Source organism: Patella vulgata, chromosome 6 (genome assembly GCF_932274485.2).
Source record: "Patella vulgata chromosome 6, xgPatVulg1.2, whole genome shotgun sequence".
NCBI lineage: Eukaryota > Metazoa > Mollusca > Gastropoda > Patellidae > Patella > Patella vulgata.
Window position 1 is genome coordinate 639,259 of NC_065884.2, and position 26,067 is coordinate 665,325.

At 36.2% G+C, this 26,067-nt stretch overlaps 1 protein-coding gene and 2 long non-coding RNA genes across 4 annotated transcripts in view; 2 read left to right on the forward strand and 1 right to left on the reverse strand.

Annotated features, from left to right (window-relative positions):
* The window catches only part of LOC126823980 (sex peptide receptor-like), a 39,750-nt gene extending 13,966 nt beyond the window's left edge, over positions 1 to 25,784 (reverse strand). Inside the window, exons 1-2 of one of the 2 annotated variants that reach the window (XM_050553045.2) lie at positions 25,696 to 25,784; positions 18,908 to 22,266 (exon numbers count right to left, since the gene is read on the reverse strand). In XM_050553045.2, coding sequence (XP_050409002.1) covers positions 20,441 to 21,481 — 1,041 coding nt within the window. In that variant the 5' untranslated portion in view covers positions 21,482 to 22,266; positions 25,696 to 25,784 and the 3' untranslated portion in view covers positions 18,908 to 20,440. Of the gene's footprint in view, positions 1 to 18,907; positions 22,267 to 25,695 lie in introns of those variants that run through there. The other variant, XR_008788499.1, reaches the window with a different exon arrangement.
* On the forward strand, positions 1,050 to 6,117 carry LOC126823985 (uncharacterized). Its single transcript, XR_007681423.1, has 3 exons — positions 1,050 to 1,177; positions 3,056 to 3,253; positions 5,978 to 6,117. It is a non-coding gene; the product is annotated as an uncharacterized LOC126823985 (long non-coding RNA).
* LOC126823983 (uncharacterized) lies at positions 15,130 to 16,041 on the forward strand. The gene is made up of 2 exons (XR_007681421.2): positions 15,130 to 15,498; positions 15,705 to 16,041. It is a non-coding gene; the product is annotated as an uncharacterized LOC126823983 (long non-coding RNA).
* Positions 25,785 to 26,067: the final 283 nt, after the last annotated feature.

Below are 26,067 nucleotides of genomic sequence, written 5' to 3' on the forward strand. Positions count from 1 at the left end.
TAGCACGTGTAGACATGCCAGCCCTGGACATTCCCATGGCTTCATTCCGTTGATTTTCAGTAAGTCTCGGCATCTCTAGCTCGATTCCTTCACACGTCCAACAACAAATTACGACAGATTGACGTTTTACAGTTGATGTACTGCACATTAAGTTGAAAACATGCTTTTAAAGGGCTCACACACAATGCTGCACGTGAATATTGGGTTTTTCATGTGCATCTCGTGCAATATTTTTTTGCACACGGGCCGATATTTTTTGCGTTTGGGAGCATTGTGTGAAACAATAGTTCATAGTATTGCATAATATTATACATACAAAACCACCTAGTACTAAACTATTTGGGAAAAAAAAGTGATGCGTTTTCTATGGCGCTCAGTATATTTTGGTATATTTTTTTTCAGATCTACCATGTAGTCAAGATGGAGATAAATTGAGTGATTGAATGTTTTTACCTTCCTATTGTGTAATCATATATCCTATTCTCTCACCCATCATTTATACAGCCTATAGCCTTTTAATTCCCTAGCAACCAAGAAAAGATAAAACAACCATTCAATGTGTTCTTCTTTAATTCTCCAGCAACCAAGCAAAGATTAAACACTCCGATCCAACAAGCTTGTCAATGGTGTTGACCCCAGGCTCGTCAATGGTGTGAACACCAGTCAATAATAAATAGTATCACGTACCTCGAATAGACTTAATATATTTTACAGTATCACGTACCTCGAATAGACTTAATATATTTTACAGTATCACGTACCTCGAATAGACTTAATATATTTTACAGTAATATCGGTGTGTTCTACAGCAGAGTGGCTGCATACTTCATGAAGAGCTAAAACAATTAATTTACATAAATTTACAACATGTTTCCAGAACTTCATATTCTTTTGACAATTCTTGTCATTGGATACCAGATGAACAATTTAAATTGTTTATGTCCCGATTATTGGTTGGGATTTAAGCGTATTGTTAAAAACGTGCTACCATACTCAGCACTTGAAATAATGTCGAAAGATTCAAAATTGATGTGCGCCTCGGCTTGTAAATTTGAACCACATTGTGTAGCTTTTGCCTTTCATCGACAAAGAAAGGAATGTCATCTTTATACCAGAAATGTTGAAGAACTGGGAAGTGACCCCGACCCTGGAATGAATGTTTTCATGGTGAATACAGGTAGGCTAAGTTATTATGTTGTTTCATGGTGATTACAGTTAGGCTAAGTTATTATATTGTTTTTATGGTCATTACAGGTAGGCTAAGTTATTATGTTGTTTTATTTTCTATTACGACTCCATCGTATCTGAACATAATCTTCGTTCAATCCGACGGAAGGATTGTTCTCTTTGCAGCAGTGGTTCCCAAAGACCCACATTCTATACCCACCCTTGTAATCTCTGCCCGCCCCCCCCCCCTCTATTGTAAAGTATTATCTAGTAATTATTTCACCTTTTATCATTACCATGGTAACCTCGATACTTGACCAGAATTAGCCATTCAAAATAAAACAAACTGTTTCCTCAGAGTTAATCCATGACTGTTCAATTTCTTGCCTAACTACGAAGTGTTTATGTGCAGACGTCATCACTTCGTGTGATGTCATTGACATAAGCGGCGTTCGGTTCGTCCATTTTCTACGAAGAAATCGGGAAAAGTTCGTGGTTAAAAAGCGAAGTACGACATCGTGATTTTCTCGCTAATTTGTGGATGAAATTCGTATTTTTTGCGGTTTTATAGAAAGATTGAACATTTACACTTCAGTAGAAGGTTGATCAGCGTCAAAGTGGTCGGCAATTGTTCTGATTTTGGGCAAATTTTCGGGCTGTGAAATTTTTTTTTTTTCTGGACAGTCGGCGATGAGATCGAATCATCTCGAATTTGATGAAAAGTAAAAGAAATTGCAATGAGCTTCTTGAGGACTAAAATTTGATTTGATTTGATATGTTTTATTTAACCAAACTAAACAGTGTTATTCCTTGTTTCAAGTGAACAACCGTGGAACTTAAGATCGTACTTCGGACTTCGCATTTTGGCGGAAACGAATCTGCCAAAAACGAAGTACGAAGTACGACGCCGTGTTCGTAGTTCGAACTTCGTACTTCGTACTGGTTGCGGAACCTCTCTAATTATCTCTTAGATTTGACATTTCTGCCCAATGGCTCCCCGGTGGAACACCACCAATGTAAAGAAAAGGACAGAACAAGCGATTAAAGGCCAGTTTATATTAAAACGTAGAATAGTTGGCCTAGCCACCGACCAATATCAAAGCTGTTTACATATTAAATTGTACATAAATTCAAAAGTGGAGAAAGAACAACTCGGTCTACATCAAAAACTTTAAAAGTTTCTTGTGGTGAAAAGGCGGCGTCACTTGCAGCACACATCCCAGCACACACCCCAGCACACATCCCAGCACACATCACAGCAACATCAAAGGGCTGTGTCACTTGCAGCACACATCCCAGCAACATTAAAGGACTGTGTCACTTGCAGCACACATCCCAGCAACATTACAGGACTGTGTCACTTGCAGCACACATCCCAGCAAAATTACAGGACTGTGTCACTTGCAGCACACATCATAGCAACATTAAAGGACTGTGTCACTTGCAGCACACATCCCAGCAACATTAAAGGAAGCCAGAACATCAGAGTCTTTTACATTATGATTGAAGACTCACTTATCCGACAATGTGAATCTGTGTCATGTTTTAAATCCAAAGTGAAAACTTGGTTTTTTAGTCACTATCATTAACACTCCAAAGTTTGAACCTTTTCTAGCGCCTAGTGCATTCCCTAGTGGACTGAATAGTTGCGCAATACAAATATCATTATTATTATTATTTTATTGAATTGTTAATATTAAATGTGGTAGTGCGGCTCAACACCATCGATTAGAACAGTTCTACGTGATTGTTATTATTATTATTAATATTATTATTTAATTTTGAATACCAAACTTGATAGTGCAGCTGAGCGCCATGGAGTAGAACATATCTTGAGGAGAGGCGCTATATAAATTCGTTATTATTATATGATGGTCTATACTTACAGATGGGAGCAATGTTGCCAGTCTAAAACCGTCATCAACAAGCTCTGTTGGTAGTCTACAACCATTGTCAGCAGCTTTAGATAACGACCCAAATACCTGTTTTCAAACACATACAGAAGATTATCAACCCTGGTTCCTTGTTGATTTAATGGAAACATTTCTAATTCGTTTTATACTGGTGTATAACGAGGCTGAATACCGTAAGTATAGATATTGTATGTTGGCCTTTATGGTAGTTAAAGGCTCAATACCACTCTTGCTGTAACTGATTAATATGTCCCAATCTTTATTCTAGTCAACAAATTGTACTATTTTACAATATTCCAATTGATGATACAATTTTCATTTTAACACACCTAATTTAAAAAATTGGAAAAATTCAACTAAATGATTTGAAAAGCCTAACGTAAACCTTTTTAAATGTGACTTGGATTTAAAAATATTTTCGAACCCTCTGGACAAGTAAAATAGGATGTAATGGATAATTTACACAGGTAGGACACATAAACATCTAATACTTAGAATAAGGCTATTATTTATTTTCTGGAGCTGTCAAGCCAGCAAGAGTGTTATTGTCCCTTTAAAGAGAGAGAGAGCAATGGACTTTAACGTCCACTCGACACAAACCAGGTCATTTCAGTAATTCGCTTGCACATAGGGGTCTTTAGTAGTGGGCAAAAACAGAGGACTCGGAGAAAACCCAGGAGGTTAGAAAGGCGATCATACTCCTTGTCACGTACAACCGGGGAATCGAAACCACACCAGTTGGACTGTTATCAATAATAAAAAATAATACTAATCTATTTATAAAGCTGTGAATATCCAACAACGAGTTGTTCAAGAGCGCGATATACATACATACTTTTAAAAGATGAATTAACTATGACACGATAAACACTTAAAAACATTGAAGGGCCGAACAGAATAAATGTCCGAAATTGAAAACAAACACCACTTAACAAAATAGTTATTGACATTACTGGTAAACAGATTTGAAGAGTTAAATCTTAAGAGATTCCTTAAAAGATAACATGTTTTAGAGTTGGTAGTCTTTTTTGATAGTTTGTTCCATAATATTGGAACACTACACGCGAAAGCCCTCTCACTGCTTGTAGTTTTCACTTGAGGCCATACGAGAAGGTTTTTATTCTGGGAGCGAAGTGGAAGCGAGTGGAGGTACGGTGTAATAATTTCTTGGGGATATTTATGAGAGTCAATCGATTTTTTCAGAGTATCGTAAGCAATAACGTTTAACTCTTACCAGGAGCCAGTGTGTTGGTTTAAGCGCAGGAGAAATATGTTCACATGGTTTAGTTTTAGTTACGATCCATTCTGCTCGGTTTTGGTGTTTTTGTAGTTTGTTGATTTGGAAGGCAGGTAAATTGAACAGAAGAGAATTACAGTAATCCAAATTCAATAAAACAAAGCCATGAACCAGCAGTTTAGCAATGTCTATGTCAATAAATGGACGTAATTTTCCAATATTATATAAGTGGAAATTTATTTTCCTACCCTTTAAGTTAATATAAGTTCTGAATTGACAGTTACTGTAAAACAAGACTCCTAAATTCTTTATAGATTCGATCGGATTTACTTTAACATCGCCAATATTAATATTATCAAGGTGGACGGACTAAATAAAAATAAAACAGGGCCAAGAGTGGAACCCTGTGGTACTCCATTGTTTATAGTAAAGTGGGAGATGATTGGTACTCATTTGTTTTTTAACTGATTGCGTACGACCAGATGGTTAATGCCAGATGGTTAATCAGAAAGGACTGGTCGATAGTATCGAAAGCTGCATCAAGATTTGGCGTTTTTAGGAGGGAGTTTATTATTGCAGACTTTAAGACGGATGACACATGACCAAGTTTAAGAGATGTATTAACAATATGAGCAATGACAGGCACAAACTCATCAATACAATGTTTTATTCACCAGGTTGGAATCAGCAGATCGAACTTACAAGATTTTGATGAGGATTTTAGAATCAGATTTTTAATTTTTTCATTTGGTTCTAGGGGGAATTTATTTTAGTCATTTAGAGCAGTGCCATTCAAAGAGTATTTTACCATCTATTATAATATGATTTTGGCTTGTCTCTCTCTAATGTTGCTTATTATTAAAAAAATCTTACTATCCTTGTATATGTATAATTATTAACTACTATATATACTGCACATTTTCATCCATTTTATTATTTTTATATAATATGTACGTGTTTGCCATTTCAAATATGTTTATACACCCATTTGCATTAATATTATTTATATAAATTATTTAGAGAGAGGGGTTTTAATAGGCTAAGCCTGTTCCCCAATCCCATTCAGACATCCTGAATAAAAATATTGTTTATAAAAAAAAAGAGTCGTGCCATTATATACGTTCTCACCCGAATGATTATTTTGTCTGTTCCTAATATGTCGATTTGGCAGATTTTCATCTGAGACAAAATTTAGGAGACGATTAGTTAATTTGTACATTTCACAAGGGTTGTTCCTGTTTTCGAGCAGAGACGTTTTGTAGAAATCACGCTTACTGTTTCCAATAAGATTGTTTGTCTTATTTCTACGGCATTTGTACATCGTTAGTAATCATGATTTATGCCCGTTTATAACGACGAATGATTGTTTATAACGACGTGACTATTTAATGTAAGTAATCATGATTTATGTCTGTTTATAACGACGTGACGGTTTATTGTAAGTAATCATGTTTTATGTCCGTTTATAACGACGTGACTGTTTATTGTAAGTAATCATGATTTATGTCCGTTTATAACGACGGGACTGTTTATTGATAGTAAACATGGAATAGTTTCCATGTAAACTCCGACATGAATATATCTTTATTCAAGCTGTATTCCAAGTTGTTGCTTATGTTTAATTCCATTGAATAATGTTGTTAGTTACATTTCTTTCCAGCTGAACGCCTCCATGACGTTAATTACGAAGTCTACGATTCTGATCCAACGGTAAACAACTCTTCAGAAGGTAATTGTTGTGCTTCAGTGGTTGATTACAATACAGGCAAAAACATCATCAGGTGTAACGAGGGCGTCCATGGAAGATTTGTGAAGATTTCTATCGAAAAGTCAAATTTCTTAACTCTTTGTGGAGTTGAAATATATGGTATACCAGGTAAGTATTCTAGACCTTTTGTGGAGTTGAAATATACGGTATACCAGGTAAGTATTCTAGATCTTTTGTGGAGTAACCCTGTTAAGTATTCGACTAGGATTGTGCGATGGTAACATGTATACTGTGGATGTGTTTGAGGCGTGGGTGGAATAAATTAAGGCTTTGTTTAATGAAGGGGGGGGGGGTGAAATGACGGGAGGCGTGGGTGACATAAAGGGGGGCTTGGGTTGAATACATTGAGTGGTTAAACATTTGTCGTGTTTATTTTTGATCAGTTCATCTTTGATATGGGAAACAGTGGTTGAACGCGGCATCCATTAAATTCTTGGGATTATCCAGACAGTGTAATTCTCTATGTGATCAGATCTGTATATATATTGATCACAGTTTTGTATAATTAAAGCAGCTAAGGCTCTAACTCATTTTCATCCTCCAAAGTCTTCCACATTGAAAGCACGAATTATTTGTCAATTTAAATCAACATTGATGTTGTGATCTTACCGGGAAAGAGGGGCTTCTGATATCCATTATTTAAGACAAAATAAACATTTTACCATAATGCGTGTACCATAATGCCTTTCAGGCCCATTTTTAACAAGGGACTTGAACAACCAGGCTATACATAATCCACAAGTCATGTCAAAAGGTGACGGCATATTAATATCTGGAGAGCATGCGCAATAAATACTATGTAGACTAGAATAACCAGATGCTAGAGATTGTCATTCGATTGAGACTTCTGGCGTATTTTACCGAACATAACTGATTTAAAATTAGAGTAAAACAGAAACGATTAAATGTAAATCAGTTTATATACATTCATATAACATTATTATATGCGTTGCGACCCATTTGTGTCAATTTCTATGTCCAAATATGAGAGATTCAGCTCCTTTAAAAACTGTCACAGAATTGAATCAATAATATTTGACTTTATTTTAGTGAATGAAACGAGTGACACCTGTAATAAAAGATATGACTGTAAGAAATTACCAGGTAAGATCAGACATATTACATACATTTATATAAAATAACCAGGTAAGACATACATTTTTTAATTGCACATTTATATGACAACATTATGAAAATATATTGTGGTCACTCCCTCCGTTGTGTATGTATCAAATATCAGCGGAAATGGTCGTCAATATCAGTGGGATGGTCGTCAATATCAGTGGGTCGGTCGTCAATGCCGCAAGTACTGTTAAAGGGGCCAAGTCTTTAAATCAACATTGATATTGTGATCTTACTGTGAAAAGTAGGGCTTCACATATCCGATATTTAAGACAAAATTAAAATTCTAAAATTGGCACACGAATCGTGTACCAGAATGCTTTCGAGTGCCAGTTGCATGAAGCTACTAGATGAACGAGGCTAAACATATCTCATGTAGGAGAATATTACCAGTGTAGACTGGAATAACGAGCCTCCAAAGACTTCCATTCAATCCAGACCCTTCGCGTAATTCGCCGAACATAGCTGATTAGAAATTAGAGTAAAAACAGAAACGATTAAACGTAAATCAATTTATATACAGTCAAATTGCATCATTATATGAGCTGCGATCCATTTCTAGGTACCAAAGAATAGAGATCTAGTTCCTTTATACAAGTGGAAGGCTATCGAAAACAAACTGGATATTCTGTGGTGAGGCAACGATACAATTGAACAGAACATATTTAACCCAACTGATGCCTGATTGAGTGATAACTATACCGAACTTTTTATTCTGTCCTTCCTTGACCTTACCTGTACATATTCTAGAAATAGAGCAGTTATATTCATCTTCAACAGACTATTTGACCGTTTCAAATTTTTTTTCAGGGGGTGACAACATTGCTTTAGGAAAACCAACCACACAAAGCTCAATATATCAACCGTCTAGTAAGGCCGTGGACGGAAATAAAGATGGCAACATAATTGGGACGGATAGTTGTCAACACACTAATCACGGTGACGTCAGTCCATGGTGGCAAGTAGATCTGGGATGGATGTATGACATTACAAGTATAACTATATCTAACAGATATGATATGAAAGATTGTAAGTTTTTATAAAATTCTTCAGATCTTTCGGACTTATCAATCTTCATTTACCCAATCACTGCAGGACGTTAAACCCGATTTCATCTCTTCAATTTACGCGAGGATCATGACAACCTTCAGATAGCATCGACCTGTAGTTGAATCAAACTACGTGACCACAATGACGACCTTCAGATCCATGACAACCTTCAGCATAACCTTCAGATTGCATCGACTTATAGTTGAATCAAACTACGTGACCACAATGACGACCTTCAGATTCACGACAACCTTCAGCATAACCTTCAGATTGCATCGACTTATAGTTGAATCAAACTACGTGACCACAATGACGACCTTCAGATCCATGACAACCTTCAGCATAACCTTCAGATTGCATCGACGTATAGTTGAATCAAACTCCACGACCATCATGGCAACCAACAAAATGATGATAAGTAAAAACATAGACAAATGTAAAATTTTATTAAAATGACGCAGCACAGGTTCGATAAACACTTGGTTGTTGGGAAAAGATTCTAAATGAAAACAGGTCACGGAGGTCGGCCGGGTACCGAGTCAACCCACATCAACAATTCTCTCATATCATGGCTGGGTCTCTCTTGGAGTCCCATCTCGTCAACCCACCTCAACTGTTCTCTCGTGAAGCCCCAATCTGGAGTTGTTTTTTGTATTTATTTCAGATGTTGGTGAACGGTTGTCTGATGTGACTGTAATGGTATATGATACAGATCCAACTGTCGGTAATCAAACTTCTAAACTCTGTATATTTATACCAGGAGTGTTTGGATGTACCGTGAGAACATTTGAATGTGATGAGAAAACAGTGGGCAGGTTTATCAGGATATCCAAAACAACAGAATATCTGGTTATGTGTGAAGTGGAGGTGACGGGTATAAAACAGTAAATATTAACTGTTACAACCAGGATATAGTGGAACGTGACTAATATAAATAAACATTAACTGTTACAGCAAAATATAGTGGAACCTGACTTATATCTATAAACATTAACTGTTACAGCCAGAATATAGTGGAACATGACTTACATTTTACAGTAAAATAATTCTTATCCTGGTCGCAGTAAATATTGTATATAATGTACCGGAAGTCAAATATTGTATAGAATATAGATAGTGGAAGTTAAATATTTTCAACGAACATTGAAAAAATGTCCACAAACATCAAATATTGTACAGTAATATAGTTATAAAACGGGTTTTTGTTGGTCACATGATAGTATGGACAGGTTCAATCTGGTTAAAACACAGATCCTATTTTGTTTCGTTTTTTATAGTTCAAAATTTCGTTTTACTTGTCTTTACTACACTAGGATCTGGAAGAGTTGTTATATAACCCTCGTTCTGGATGGTGTGAGGGATTAGCCAATGAACGGTCTGTTACGGCGATCTTTTGGCGTGAGGTGCAAGGAACTGTGGGTAATCCACTAGAAACATCAATGCTGATTAGTTAATCAAATGTCTGACGTCATAGGATCAAAAGCCGCTCGTATGACCTCTGACGCGACCTCTCAAAACAACTGGTCAGAGATCTTCATGTAGTGTAGGCCATCGAAAGTATAAAATAAAACGAAACGAAATATAGATCAGTATTTTAATTAGATTGGGCCAGGTTGATTTAATTCAGTAATAAAAATTAAAATTGGTAAAAATATAAAAAAAAAATCTTGTATATCAAAATGTTACCATAAAACACGGTGTTAAAATGACTGTGATTTGAGGAGAGGGTGCGACATCTCCCTTCGTCGTAATAAAGTTAAATCAAGTTAAAGCAGGAGGTCCAGCTGATAGATGTTTGGTATTATTATTAATATTATTATTCTTATTATTATTATGTAATACCCTAGGATCAATATACTGTAGAGGTTATTTAAGTTCTCTAAAAGATGCTCTGGTTAATGTATTGAAGTCGTTAGCTAGAACCAGTGACAACAAGAACTAGGCTAACAAGGATATGTCTGGTAGATTAAAATCGGGCAATGACGTCATAGCCTAATAATCCAAATACGGTAACCCCATGCGTTAGACACGCCCTCCTGGGTGTAATTAAAATGACACTGTGTTGAGATTTAGGGTATCTTCTGTGCAGCTCAACAATCGGATAAAGGTGTATGCATGCACGTATCCTCTTTATAAAGAACATGCCAGGTTTAAGTTTCTTTAGGCATCATTTCGTATTCTCAAGAAAGACGTTACAAGAGACTCTTCGGCTGAGAGGCTGGGAAACACCGCTTCAAAACCCAAGCTATGGGATAGAGAACGTCTATTTAGCTTATATTTAGTGTCATAGCTGTGTGTGTAGTTTCCTTTATATAACCGTTGTATTATGGATGTTATAAAGTTATAAAACATATTTAACCAACAAAGTGCTCCAGAGTTATTTGATCATCCGTGACCAGGAGAGTGTCACATTATTACGTAATTTGGTATAGCGCCCTTCTTTCACAAATGCATAAGATATTAATTTTAGAATATTATTATACAATTAGCAATAAGTTTTCCGAAAATATATAAGAGCCTTTTTAACGATAGGAACATGACCAAAAAACTCGCGAGGAAAAATAATGTGGAACTCGACGTCCTGGCAAAAAAAACCCCACAAGTTATATAGATTGATCTGCATTGTACAACCAATGTTAATAAATGGTTGTGTAGAAAGTTTTATATGCACTTTACAATAAATGGTTGTGTAGAAAGATCTAGAGTACAGTCAATATTAATAGGAAGTTAGGAATGAAAGAGTAGAAGGGTAATCACCTTATTACATCACTGATTGGACCACAGTTTAATTTTTATCATTGACGGGCTTCCTGTTCTAGAGATATATTACGTGTCCGTAAAAGCTTGTGAACACGATAGAGCTCAGATTCTTGAAGGCATTGTATGTCATGAAATTTGATCAAAATCCTTTCAGATAAGCTTCTGTCTATGACTATTTGTCTTTTTATTAAGACATAGCATGATTGGGCTTTCTTTTAAAGGCTCAATACCACTCTTGTTGTAACTGAATGTCTGTCAATTTAGCTTTATTGTGGGAAGGTCAATTTTTCAGAATGTATTTATCATTACTTACTGTACATTTACCATACATATTGAGGCCCGAGTAAATTCTTAATCATTTCTGTCAACTTCTTTTTCCGCCGTTTAATTGCAGAGTCTTTTGTACGTTGACACCCCAATGTTCCCAAACCCGCCTAACCATTTGATCAAGAAATAACAAACGCTCCCTCACTTAAGCTGGCATACAATTAGCTCGCAGATAACAGTCGGGTTGCCAGTTAGTTATACCCTGACAATTTTGCCCAGTACTTGCTCCATGGGCGTTTTTCGGGTAATCAAGTATTTTTTCTAGTAAGATTGGGTGTCTATACTTTCCATATATACCAAATTTGGAATACTTTTATTGGAAATAACCACCCGATAAATACTTTTCTGGGAAAGTATCCTTAAACACAACGAAAATCGTTCAGCTGTCATTGCGTTGTAGCACGAAATGCCCACTTTCGATTCAATCTGAATAAAATACAGATCTTTATTTCAGTTCCTGTTTTTTTTTATAAACTTTCGATGGCCTACACTACAGGAATGCTCGATTGTCCGAATAGACAGTTATTACAATCGAGTGATGCGGAATTCAATCCTGTCACAGTTCTGTCAGTCCCGACAACGGAGATGATGTGAGTAGAATCGTGACGTAATTAAACACAACCAATATGTTCAGCTGCCATGGCTGTTTCAGATAATATGTTCTTATTCAGTCGTCGCATTCCTTGCAATCCTGTCACAGTTCTGTCAGTCCCGACAACGGAGTTGATTTGAGTACAATCGCGACGTAATTAAACACAACGAATATGTTTCAGCTGCCATGTTCTTATTCAGTCGTCGCATTCGTTGCAATATGATTAAAACGCAGATCCTATTATATAACACGCGTTCTGGTTGGAGTGAGAGATTAGCCAATAAAACGGTCTGTGTTACGGCGAGTTCTTGGCGTGCGATGCACGGAACTGTGGGTAAATCACTAGCCACGTCAACGCTGATTGATTAATCAATGTCTGACGTCATAGGGTCAAAAGCCGCTGGTACTACCCCTGACGTGACCTTCGAGTACAACCTGTCAGATCTTAATGTAGTGTAGGCTATCGAAGGTATAAAAAAACCGAAACGAAATATTGATCTGTAGTTTAATCAGACTGCATGCGTTGTGGGCCTGATATCCCCGGAAAATTTAAGCGAGTATTCATGAAAAGTTGAAAGAACAGATTTAGTTTGTACAATATCATTTTATTGTTTCTTTTGTCAGAATTAATCGCATTTTCTATTTTCTATTTTCTATACCACAATGACTCGTGTTCTTTTTTTATTATTTTCTATTTCAGAAATTCGTAGATTTTTTCTTTGATTTGTAAGAAGATAATGTATCAATATTTGATAATTTTTCCTCCTTGTGATTTATATTCTATTGTTTTATTAATCTCTAGTAAAACTCATACAAATTGACTCGTAATCTAATGAACACGATTCAAGTTTTAATCCCTGTATCAACAGGTATTTATATATATAGTATATTTGATCATAGTTGATCCGTACGTGTTTCAGGTATGTTTATAATATATTTATACTTAATCATGTTTTTCTAGACTTTGTTTTCATTGATTTGCAAAAAAAAAAAAAAAAAAAAAAAAATGGTATCAACATAGATGTTTATTTAATTCTTGCTAGAAAAAAAAATGTTTTGTGGCTGAATTTAAACTATGATATTATGTAGTCTTAAAATACAGATGTTGGCGTATCATTATTTCAAATAATCGCACAGGCAACTTGCTAATCGTACATTATTTATACTAGTGAAATATTGGACTCACGTGACGTATTTCACTGTAAAAGCACGCGTTTTAATGGTCTCGAGCTTAAGACATTGTTACACTATATTACTTCATGTCTCGCTCTCCACCATTATACAATACATAGTGTGTGCGGATATTTCATACAGTATGCGAGCAAGTCATATAGAATTAATTATACAATGAAATCGAGCGCCGTAGACAGCTACGTGTAATATTTATTCCGATAATATATAATTTGGGACTGGGTTTGAGGGGGCGCTTGCTTGGTCTCATGGGGGGGGGGGGGGGTAATCTGCGCCTGCTCCTTACATCAATATGATAACCACACAATGCAAACAGGACACCTGTGAAAAAGTTACTTATAGTCGTTCTCCCTTTGCCCCCTTTTGCATCTCGATTTCTGTTGACTTTTTGGTGAAGAATTGAAGGCGGGTGTTTGAATGTACATTTTCTGCCAGGTGTTAGTAAATATTCATGATTTTGAGGCGGAATGATACAAGCGTTGAGAGGTTGATTATGTTGAAATGTGAGGCATGTTTACTTCCGGTTTCTTTATCTCATGTTTCCATGGTGATGAACCCTATACAACCTTATTAAGCAAGATGTTGCTACGTGTTACTACGGGCATTTTATGGAAAGTTAGACGTGATCTAAGAGATGGGGAGAGTTAGAGGTGATCAAAGAGATGGGGAGAGTTAGACGTGATCAAAGAGATGGAGAAAGTTAGACGTGATCTAAGAGATGGGGAAAGTTAGACGTGATCTAAGAGATGGGGAGAGTAAGAGGTGATCAAAGAGATGGGGAGAGTTAGACGTGATCTAAGAGATGGGGAGAGTTAGACGTGATCAAAGAGATGGGGAGAGTTAGACGTGATCTAAGAGATGGAGAAAGTTAGACGTGATCTAAGAGATGGGGAAAGTTAGACGTGATCTAAGAGATGGGGAGAGTTAGACGTGATCAAAGAGATGGGGAGAGTTAGACGTGATCTAAGAGATGGAGAAAGTTAGACGTGATCTAAGAGATGGGGAAAGTTAGACGTGATCTAAGAGATGGGGAGAGTAAGAGGTGATCAAAGAGATGGAGAAAGTTAGAGGTCTGTCATTGAGTCAACTGGTGGGATTTCCCTTCCCCGGATGTACATGACAAGGAGAAGGGTCGTCTGTCCAACCTCGTGGGGTTTCTCCGGGTCCTCCGGTTACGCGCAAGCGAATTATTGAAATACAATTGAACAATGTGATAGTCCCCAAATGACCTAGTTTGTGTCGAGTGGTCGTTAAACCCCATCCCCCTCTTTCTCTCTCTCTCTCTCTCTCTCTCTCTCTCTCTCTCTCTCTTTCTGTAATTGAATTTATGAAGCTGATCTGCTTCTGTGATAAATAAATTAATGGCATATATTTCCATTAATAAAGGTGTTGAGTTAATAATTTCCTAAGCAGATTCCTCTCAACACAAACTAGGTCATTTCGCGTGGTCCAAGTAAAGGCCCCTACTTGTAAGCGAATTATTGAAATATAATTTAACCATATGTCAGTCCCAAAATGGCGTAGTTTGTGTCGATTACGCGTTAAAGTAACAAACAAACAAACGGATGGGGCGATAAACCGAGGTCGCGTGTAAACATTGACGTGTACGTAAGAGATCCCTTGACAGTTAGAATTCGAAATAAGAGTTGGCCTTACTACCGCTGTACAGGCAAAATGTCTCTTATACCAGTCTTCAGAACAGTAGGATGTTTAACCCCATTTCATTGTATGAGGTCGACCATGGAAATTTGGAAACACACAGATTTGAATTGTAACCATACCCCCGGAAGCTGTTGCTCTTCGTCCCCTTATGAATATTCGCCAACAGGTGGCAGAATATTAGTCACCATATCGCAGGTAATTATAGTAAACACTGGGAATGGGTCTTCTCTTGAACAGTTTTCAGATGTTATTGTTTCCGGGTAAAATTAAATTGAGTTTCCATATGAGGAAGTATGAAGCTATAATTAAATGATTTTGTTTGTTATATAAGTGTGGTAGAGTGATTTTATTTAGTTTATGGGTATTTTAATATGATCACAATACTAATGTAATTTTAAGTAATATGTCACACATCAATGCATCTTTAAACTATCCTGTTCTGTACACTCTTCTAACCAGTGAGTTCGAGTTCATCATCTGGTCACTGGGATTCAATTTTCACCTTTGACCCAAAGGTTTCTTGGATTTGTATTTCCTATCTCCTTGGTCACTTACTTATAGAATCTTGTAGTGTGAGGTTGAATATTTCATTCAACCTTGGTAGTGATTTTATATTTAAAGTTTCAATAGTTTCATTTATTCGTATCAATTGTGTGTATTTGGTATTGGAAGAATTATTATCTACAGATTTATTGTTTACAGTTTAAAGGTATGTGTGGCTATTTGTTTTATCAGTTTTATAAGTTTATATATATTTTATTTGTCTTTGTTAAAGTTGGCGGACATGTTGGTTTTTGTTAATTACATTCTGCAAATACAAGGCATACAGTTTATAATAGTAATACTAGTAACGCTATTTAAAGCATTTCGCTTTAATAATATAATTAATATCAAATACCCCATATTTTATTACAGACAGAGCTATAAGGTACTTCACCTTGTTTCCAGACTCTGGTTACTTTATTAAAAACCCCTTCATGGGTAAGAACATTATTATTATTAGTAAGATTATTTAGATTATGCCTGTATATTTCATACGGGTTAACAGGAGGTAGTTTCCCTTTAAAGTATTTATATAGACTAAGTATATATAAAAGTAGTAGTTAGAATAGAGATTTTAGTGTTAATATGTAATATATTATTTTAATGAATATGAATGAATTGATTTTATATGTTGGATTATGTTATTTATACTGTAATTGTATAATTTCAGGGTTTTTATTATAAGGTAATAAATTGCTGTTTTACTGAACCCTTGGTGTGGTTATTTACTTAATATTTGACCCCCTACAACATAAGCCATAATATAGTAGTTATACAGTAAATTCTAGGGTGGAAGGGGGTTACCTCCTTGGCTACATTTTTGAACACGTGCGAGTTAGAACATAAAGTCTATCATTGAGTCGAGTGGGGTAGTTTCCATTCAACACTTGGTTGTTTAATTTGCCCGGTGACTCGTCCGGGCCCTGCTATTATTAAAGACCTCTGTAAGGGTTTTATTGAACTAATAGCTAGTCTCAACATGACGAGTGGATGTTTAACTCGCTACAGGGGATCGGGAAAGTGAGTTATCTCCCTTATCTGTAAACTTCAATACATCCAGAAAAAAAAAACAAATCATAGATATTGTCACTTGGCGTGGTCATAAACATTTAAAGTCAAATGTGAAAATAATTCTGGCATTTGTGATCGCATAAATTCAATTAACCGTACGTGATTTTATTGACAATATGAAATGTCAGGCAGCTTTCTGACCTGTATGATATATTCTTAGAGTTGCTTTCACGTGACCTTTTTAGTCGTGACGTAGGAACTAGTCTGACGTCATTTTGAAGTAGGTTATCAAGTCTAGCACGTGGTTGTAAAGACTGAACAAAAATGGAGATGAATCTTCGTGATGCTTTATTAAAGTATCTACAATTCTGGCATTTGTGATCGGATTATTTTGAATTGATCGTACGTGATTTCATTTGCAATATCAAATGTCTCACATCAAATGTACGCCATTTCATTTAATTCTTGCGGTATCAACTACATCGGCCAAAAGTCTGATAACTGCAAATGAAGACTTTACAATCATCTAAGCGACATTCGTAAACTTAAAGATACCCCCTTTAACGACCATAGTGAAAACTAGGATGCCTCGGAAAACTCGGAAATCTCGGAAAAAGATTTTCCGAGTTTCATCAGTTCCGAGCTTTAGGTTTTGAGTTTTCGGCACAGAACAAAAAGTCAGATTCTTTTCCGAGTTTTCGGTAAAACATCGTGTAAAAACGAAAACTCGGAATTTAAAAACTCGGAATTTTTTATATAATGTTTCTAAGCGAATCGGGTTGTCGATTGGTTGAATGTGTTAGCATGGTTGTATGTGACAAGGAGTGGGGTCGCCAGCCCAACTTCGTGGGTTTTCGCCAGGGCCCTCCAGTCCCCCCCCCCCACACACTGCCAAAGACCCCTACTCCGAAGCGAAATATTGAAATAAAATTTAGTCCCGAAATGACCTTGTTTGTGTCGGAAGGACGTTAAATATCTCTCTCTCTCTCTCTCTCTCTCTCTCTCGATAACAAGCACCAACATCATGTAGACCATATAAGTAATCTTTAATCAAACAGTAGGCCTATATAATATCAGTGTTTATTGCAAAGAGGACGACATTACATGAAAAGTTTACAGTACAAGATATCTTAGCTTTATATAATTGTCAACAACTCATTAAGCGTTATCTATGGTATATGAGGAACAAATAAGGGAGGCCTAGAGGAGAGTAGGCATAGTTGATTCAGGAGTTTTTCACATAATAAGATCCATATTGGATCCGAATTACTACGGTTTGACATTTACCGATGATGATTTGTCCGAGTTGACTCCTCAAAAAATGAGAATGTATAAAGTAAAAAACCAACGAATCCTAAACGGAAGTTATGGTATCCCCACCTCCCAAAAAGTAGCCGACATGCACAGATGGGGCACTCCCATAAAATTTTTTAAAATTTCAGTCTTCTGTAAACACTGTTTTGGCATATTTTACGGGGGTTAAACTAAAACATTGGGATGTACAGGTTTTATACAGATAGAATCTTAACTAATAATTGTTGTAAATAAATAGGAGTTAGGGCCTACTATGTAAATTTGGGGGGGGGGGGGGTCCAAGTATATTCAGCCCCTCCACAGAAAAACAAAAAACATACCCCACCCCCCGGACCCTCCGTTGTGTGACGCCCATGGACATGCAGTAACCACCGCATTTGTTTTAATAGTGTCAACATTTAAAAACAATGTGTAGAGTCTGCCATACTCTGGAGGCTCAGCGCGGGGGAGGGGGGTTCCATCAAATGGGCACAAAACCAGACCCAACTTTTCTACAGTAAAATTTTGCGTAGAATACGATGCCGAGCGGTAACAAGTCCGCCGTTGGAGCGTTTTCGAGATATTCGGGGTCAAAGGTCAAATGGGTTCATTTGCACTGAAAGTGAATGCGCGGTCATTCTTGTATCATGAAAATAAGCTGAAAATGATCGAAAGTAATCACACTTTCAATAAAAATGTAAACTTGCTAAATTCACCTTTTTTCTTTGTGACCCCAGTGATTTTGAATCCTATCGACTATTTTTTACCCTGATTCCTATTTCCTTGCCAAAGCAATCATTTCTTGCTACAGCTGACACACAATTATAATTCAACACTATCTTCAAGTAGAATTATGAGAACCCTCTACACTTGTAAATACCCTTTACACTTGTAAATACCAGCAAGCTTTAACACGTCTGGAAACACGTTCCCAGGCTTGATTTCTGTTTGGTAAACCGTGTAATTATATACGGTTATCAAGTCTGTAAATATACTGTTCTGTTCGCAGTGTGGAAGGTCATTATCCACAAATGGTCGACAGTTGAAGGTCTTTACCTACAAATAGGCCGACAGTTGAAGGTCTTTACCTACAAATAGGCCGGCAGTTGAAGTTCATTACTTGCAAATAAACTGGGTCAGTGGCGTCCTAATGTCTTTTTATCCAAATCGCACAAACGAATTATTGAAATAAAATTGATCAAAATGTTAGTCCCGAAATGACCTAGTTGTGTCGATTTGACGTTAAACCACACAAATAAGTAAAACCACTATTTAATTCATACCATTTATCTCTAAAATTGTTAAAAATTGTAATAGAACGTCATAACTAAAACAGTTTCACAATAAATATTTTCTAAAAAGTATTTTAAAAGTGTGTTTAAAAGAGTTCAAAGTAATGCCATGCTGTTTCATATTTTAGATGCAAATACATTCAAATCCCTTGAGTACGGACAATGAAGTAGGTAAGTTTTGTGTTATCACCATTTCTAAGTCTCCCACCAGGTGTGCCACTACTGTCAATTTGGAACTAACTTTGACTTCGCGTTGTGTATAAAATTTCAAGAATCAATTGACTCTGGGACAAATTGTCGGTTTACTATGTTTTTATATCTTTATAACATCCACAATATACAGGAAACTACACACACAGCTTTGGTATTAAATATAAGCTAAATATAAGTTCTCTATCCCCTAGCTTGTGGTTTACGTTAACTATGTTTTTATATCTTTATAATATCCATAATACAAAGGTTACATTAAAGAAACTGCACACATTATGACATTAAATATAAGTTCTCTATCACTTAGCGCGTGTTCTGTGGCTAGGGTCATTCCGACATCTAAAGCCGGGAAGGCTGAGGGTATCATGTTCCCCTAGGAACTCTGGATGATGGGAATATTAACCTCGCTGTTTCGTATATAGAAAGTATAGACGCGTCAGCTATTAGGTCGGAACAATTACCCTTTTTGGGTAAGTGTTTCGTATCGGCATCGTTTTACATCAACATTATTCTATTTAATTGGACTAATCTGTGCACGAGATGACTGGACGATAGTACCCTACTTTCAACAATTGATGGTGGGAGAAACTGTCTGTGAGTTAGGTCTAAGAAACTTAAAGCTCGCAAAATACCCAATTAGCCTATTTCTTGTTGCCACCTATTTGTTGAACCACTTCAATATATTAAACAGAGCGCCTTTCATAAAACTAAAATAACCTCTATAATATTACATAGGTTGATCAATATAAATACGTTCTATAAAATAAGCCTGTAGTGTCTCACAGTTATTGGTGCTAGGAAATGATACACAATACTTTGAATTCAACTCGAGTCTCAACTTTGAATTCTACTCGAGCCTCAACTGGTCAACAGTTCCGTCCACGTGGGATCGACGTCATTTCTGTGTTACCTTCAAGCTGTCATTTTACTACTAAACGCACAGTCGCATTCTGAACGCGTACATTAAAATTGACTTGGATGGAAATTAAAATTGTCTTGTGTGAAAATTATGAAAAAACCAAATTATATTAAAATTGACTTGGTTGAATATTCAAAAAAAAAACCAAATTATGTTATTTTTCATGTCCCTTATCAGCCACCGTATGAAACGCCACAGAATGAAATAGTTATAGTTATAGTTTAATGTGTTCAGTATTTAGCACAATTCTTTTAGTGTCCTATTACTTTGTCCTGGTACCGAAAGCATCTTTCGTGTGAAATAGTTATAGTTTAATGTATCCCGTATTTAGCACAATTAGAACGAATACACATCACCAAGGAACCCGTAGGTCTTAAATTCTTTTACAGTGTCCTATTATTTTGTCCCGAGTGCCGACAGCATCTTTTAATCACCGATCTAAATTTTCTTCCCATGACACAATAAATACAGAAATTAAACGTAGAGGTTACTAGAATTGTGTTATTAGAAGCAGGAATAAGGAATGAATAATATTGCAACGGAATTATAATAGTTAGTGTATACGTCTCACCAATTATGATGCCGCCAAGTAAATAAACTGGCATCTCAACAATTAAAAACAAAATTAGAACAAGAATGAGAAGTACATTGGTTCTGTTCGAATCTGTGGTTTGCTGTGTTATTCGTTCCGTTAAATATTTTCTGGTGGTGTTGGCTTTTTTCATGGTTAAGATTAGCTTCGAAGTAATAAATAGCAAACCCGCAGATGGAATTATATAAATAAAAATTAATCTCATAATGTCTTGAACAAGGTGATATATGAATTCATTCTCCTGAATCCAGTGCTTGTATGTGTACTGGCAAGTTGTCTCGGACCTATTGAGTTGATAATTCCAAATGTCTTCTGGCTCGATTTTAAAAACAAAAAAATCACAGACGAAGATTGAAACTGAGACTAGAATCATAACAGCTATGACTCTATAGGCGATCCTGTATTGGCACCACTGTGCTGCCTTGGTTGGGTGGCACACCGTTATATAGCGGAAAACCCCCAGCAATAAAGTAAACCAAGTCGACAAAGTGTGAATCATTACTGGAAGTATGTAAGAAAAAGACAAAACACGACACCAACTGTATGGGGGGTTAGCCCTGGGATCGATCAGATAGTAGAACATTATTGCCCTTGGAAACATTGTCAATGACGCAATCAGATCCGCTATAGCTATAGCCGATAACAGGGTTGAGACCAGTGATTTCATTTCACTTTTTCTTAACATAATCAGCAATAAAACGTTGACTAGTATTACGACTATAATGATATAAAATTGTATGGGACCCCGTAGGTACCATATCAAATCTACAAAGTCAGTCTCTTTTCTTGGTGTCGCCATTGTAGATACGTTAGATGAATTAACTATTTCCATCGTCAAAACTTGTGTGGTAGATTTCCAATGATTATCCGATTTCAAAGTGAACGCAAAGACTTCTGATTCTTTTTACATTTCCTTTACAATGTTTTACTTATAATTTCCAGGATTATATGGCACTCATAAAGAAATGTAAATTAAAATGTACACGTATATATTTAAGCTTTTTTGTTCGATACGTCTTTATTGGACAGAGGTTCAAAGCATTAATCCATATGAGATATTTTTTAATTTAGAATTATTGTACCCGTCGTATGCTTAGGTCAAATACCGCACTATAACATACAGTTATTGCACTCTTAGCATGTTTCAGTCAAATACCACAACATACACTCGTAGTATGTTTCAGTCAAATACCACACTATAACATACACTTATTGAAGAATAATTACGCAATGCATCTTTTGTGCGACACTTTGAAGAGAATCCGTTTTCAAAGCACTGCAAAAGCTATCAGAAATAATGTAAAAGTTTGTCAAACGTTCACCGGATATAATTTCTTTTCGGGATCGTATAAAAGTTCACCCAACGTTCAACGTATAATTGTCTGCGATATCCTCCTAGGTGAAGGGAGACGTAAAGACCGGTGAATAATTGTCTGGGATATTACCCTACGTGAAAGCTGACGTTACGCCTGAAGAACTAACGAACGAACTGATGAACAATTCCTTTTCAAAACACTATAAAATTCTACAAAATTTCAATCAATAAATTGTTCTCCAATATATCAATCATTTCCATGGAACTGTGAATATTGTTCAAGTTCACCAAATAAAATTCATCTGAAATAGACAATTATTGTTGAAATATATGTAATAAGAGAGATCCGGCTCCTACTTGACAAATACTTAAGACGATATGCGACATGAACACTTAAGATAATGTGACTCAACTGAAAGGGGATATATATGAAACATCTACATTCAAGTTAAACCAACTGTATTTATTTATTTTTAAGTCTTACGTCGAGGTGGATAAACTATATGATTTATTGTAATTAAGGCGTCATAAGGTTCCACATACCTCATCGTAACTGTGAATATGATAGTGGTGAGATTGTAAAAGACAGACCAATTGACATGATAGAATTGAGCGCTCGAGATATTATATTTTTCTTCTTTGCGTGTCCTAAATCAGCCACGGTATGTTTCAGAATTACGCAAAAAATATTTAAATTATAAAATGTTAAGGCGATCTATTAAACTTAAGAATTTTTACTTGTTGCATATTTAATCCCAGTAGAAATTAAAACGTAGTTTACTCATGTTGTAAGTATTTTCTGACCATCAGAATTCTGCAAAACCTTTCCTCAGACCCCAAACAGCGCTCAATTCTATCATGTCTATTCGTCTGTCTTATACAATCTCATCACTATCATATTCACAGTTACAGTGAATCGCCCAGTTAGTGGTACCACTAGTGAGTGGGGCCACAGACTCGAGAATTGTTATTTCTACTCTCACAAAACAGGCGAAATTGGCGGACGGTTCTCTTGTTCACAAAAATTTGCTCAGCAATGACCTCAAATGCCGGGATATTGATTCAATTTTTCAAAATTGTCTCGGGTTACTCAGTGTTGTAGCCACTGCCTCTGAGGTTCACATAAATTTAATAACAAAATCAATAACAAACATCATATTATAAGGAACTTTATGTCAAAGTGAATAAAACTGCTTTCCGACGAGATAACGATCAGCGAACAACTATATAGGCAATACGATCTGTGTTCTACGGGGACGTCCAGTGTTATAGCCAGTATTTTGTTGACATTCATTGTGGGGAGTGATTGTGGGTGACGTACTAGATTGGAACTGCCCCACACCCATCCCTTATTCCCAGCTTTCAGATCAGCTACTGGCCCCTAGAAACTATCACCTGTGGTGCCCAGTCCCTGACTGCGGCACTCGTATTTGGGACATATGCATCAGTCGGTCGCATTTTTGCTCCCCCCCCCAAAAAAAAAAAAAAAAAATCTTTATGTACGCCCCTAAGCCTACATTTACATTTCATCGGAGACATTATGGAACAAACATTTTCTGAATAGATACCTCTAAGTACCAATTTTGCTAAACTAATGTCAAAAAACATTTCTCCAAATTCATTTAACCTGAATATTGTGACGACAGAGGAAGGTAGTGATGACCTGTTAAACGGCTCTATCAAACAATAAATCAGTAGCTACACTATGCGGTTGTTTGATATTATACATTCTTCCTTTAATTTAATATAATAATTATAAAACTCATTATACAATTCTAATTTTAAACAATGTACTTATTATTTTGTAAAATACCATAATTATACATATCAGTAGCTACACTGTACGGGTCTTTGATAATATACACACTACCTTGTAATATAAAGTCATATATAATAATTATTCAACTATTTATACTATTCTAATATAAATACCATGACAAAAATCAAATACCGTGACAAAAACCAAGTAAGTAGATAACAAAATATAGTAGAACATATACCATTAATAGGGGAGCTAGCTAGTTTTTAAACTCACGGACAAAATTGGTACTATGCCTAGCGGAGGCACCATCATGCCAGATGATCAGAAGATGATCAGAATAGAAAATCTTAAGTTGCACATACCCTGGGGTTAGGGGCTGTACGATCCCGAAATCGTGGAAAAAGTCGTTTAATTCAATTTTTTGCGGACAAAGTTAATCTTTGCTACATATGTTCACGTTGCTAAGGCAAACTTGAAAAGTGCCCTTCGGAACAAAAAATCCCCTGGCCTCTGACTTCAGAACGCCCCCTAGTGACCCGAGTACGTAGGTTTATTTCAAAATATGACGGATAACTTTGATTCCTTTTCCAGCTGATAGGGTATGGTCCCAAAGCAAATAAAACACAACTTCAGAACAAATAATCCCCAGGGTGTTCCTACTCCAGAACTGGTTCCAAGCTGAACACATTACGAAATCCCGGTAGAACTACTAGACAACTTATTTGTTTCAAGTATGGCGGACAAAATTCTGCGGCGTTCGTGAGCATGGTGCCACAATTGACCTATAAATAAGTACCCTTCAGAAGAGAATATCACCTGGTTTCTACAGTTCAGAACGCTCCATAGTGACCCCAAATGTTACAGACAACTTTGATTTTTTTTCATCTGATAGGGAATGTTCCAAAAATAATTTTAACACAGAGATCAATGCTAAGACTTCTGATTGTTTTAAATTTCTTTTACAATGTTTTACTTATAATTTCCAGGATTACATGGTACTCATAAAGAAATGTATATTTAAGCTTTTTTTTTCGATACGTCTTTATTTGATAGAGGTTCAATCACGAAAGAAAAACAGAAAAAGTCCGTGCATTATCATGTTTTTATAAGGTATAGAAGGAATAAAAACAAGGGACTGTCTTATTCAATGACACTCAATTACTTTATTGAATTGTCAGATATCCTCTCACAGTCTCACACAACAGCTTTTGATCTTCGAAGGAATTCTTAGTGAGCAGAAATTCGCCCATGTATCTGTTATATAGAGGGATAACTCGTGTTTACTTTTGCGTTCGTCACTTCCGATTGTTGAAACATTGATTACTCATCTATCGTAGCAACGATCTCTGTGTTAAAATTATATTTGGAAAGTGTTTAACCAGTTCTATCACATAAGTGATAATGACTGACACCAATATTGTCCTTCAAGCTCAACTTAAAATATAGACACTCGCACGTGCTTTGCAATTTCATCTAGTATAAATAATGTACGCTTGGCACATTGTCCGTACATTATTGGAAATAATGGACGCCAACATCAAAGGATGACGTCACATCTGTATTTTAACTAGGAATAACATAAAGAACTGATAATTCTCTCTATAAGGGAGGCTAAGACTTGAATAACCAGCGCCATAGTTGCTATAAGGGAGGCTAAGACTTGAATAACCAGCGCCGTAGTTGCTATAATAAACAATCCACCCCTTGTGAGTGGTGCAGAACGGAGGACATGGCAAGGAAGGTACAACGTGCAGTCTTCGGATGCTTCGAAAAACCTAGCTCCCATGTACACATTAGTCTGCATGTAGAAGATCCCTCCTCACACTGCATGGCCTATACCCGTTTTCAAGAACCCAGTCGGAGCCAAACAGTAGGACATTAAACCCATTTCATTTCGAATACTTACACACTGAACCACTGCGACTCCCAAACACAGAAATTAAATATCTATATTAGATGATATACTTACCCATAACAACCAATACGAGAATTAATCTTGTATCCATCGTTGGTTATTTATAAATAATACCTAAATGCAGAATGCTATGGACTTATATAGTCTATTTGTCTATTGGTAAACAGGATTTGTCACTTAACAGGATTACAATGAAATTGGCAGGAAGTAATGTTAAGAGCGACTCATGACCAAATATAGGTACATCTTCGTTCTAAGAAACAGGTCAGGCGACCCTACTCCTTGTCACATACAACCGGGGAATCATTTGTAATATCAGATTTCTAAATTGTATCTTTGTTTAATTTAATGATATTTTAATATAATAATAACACTTATTTCAGAACTTTCAAAAATAGAATATTGTGACGACAGAGGAAGCTAGTG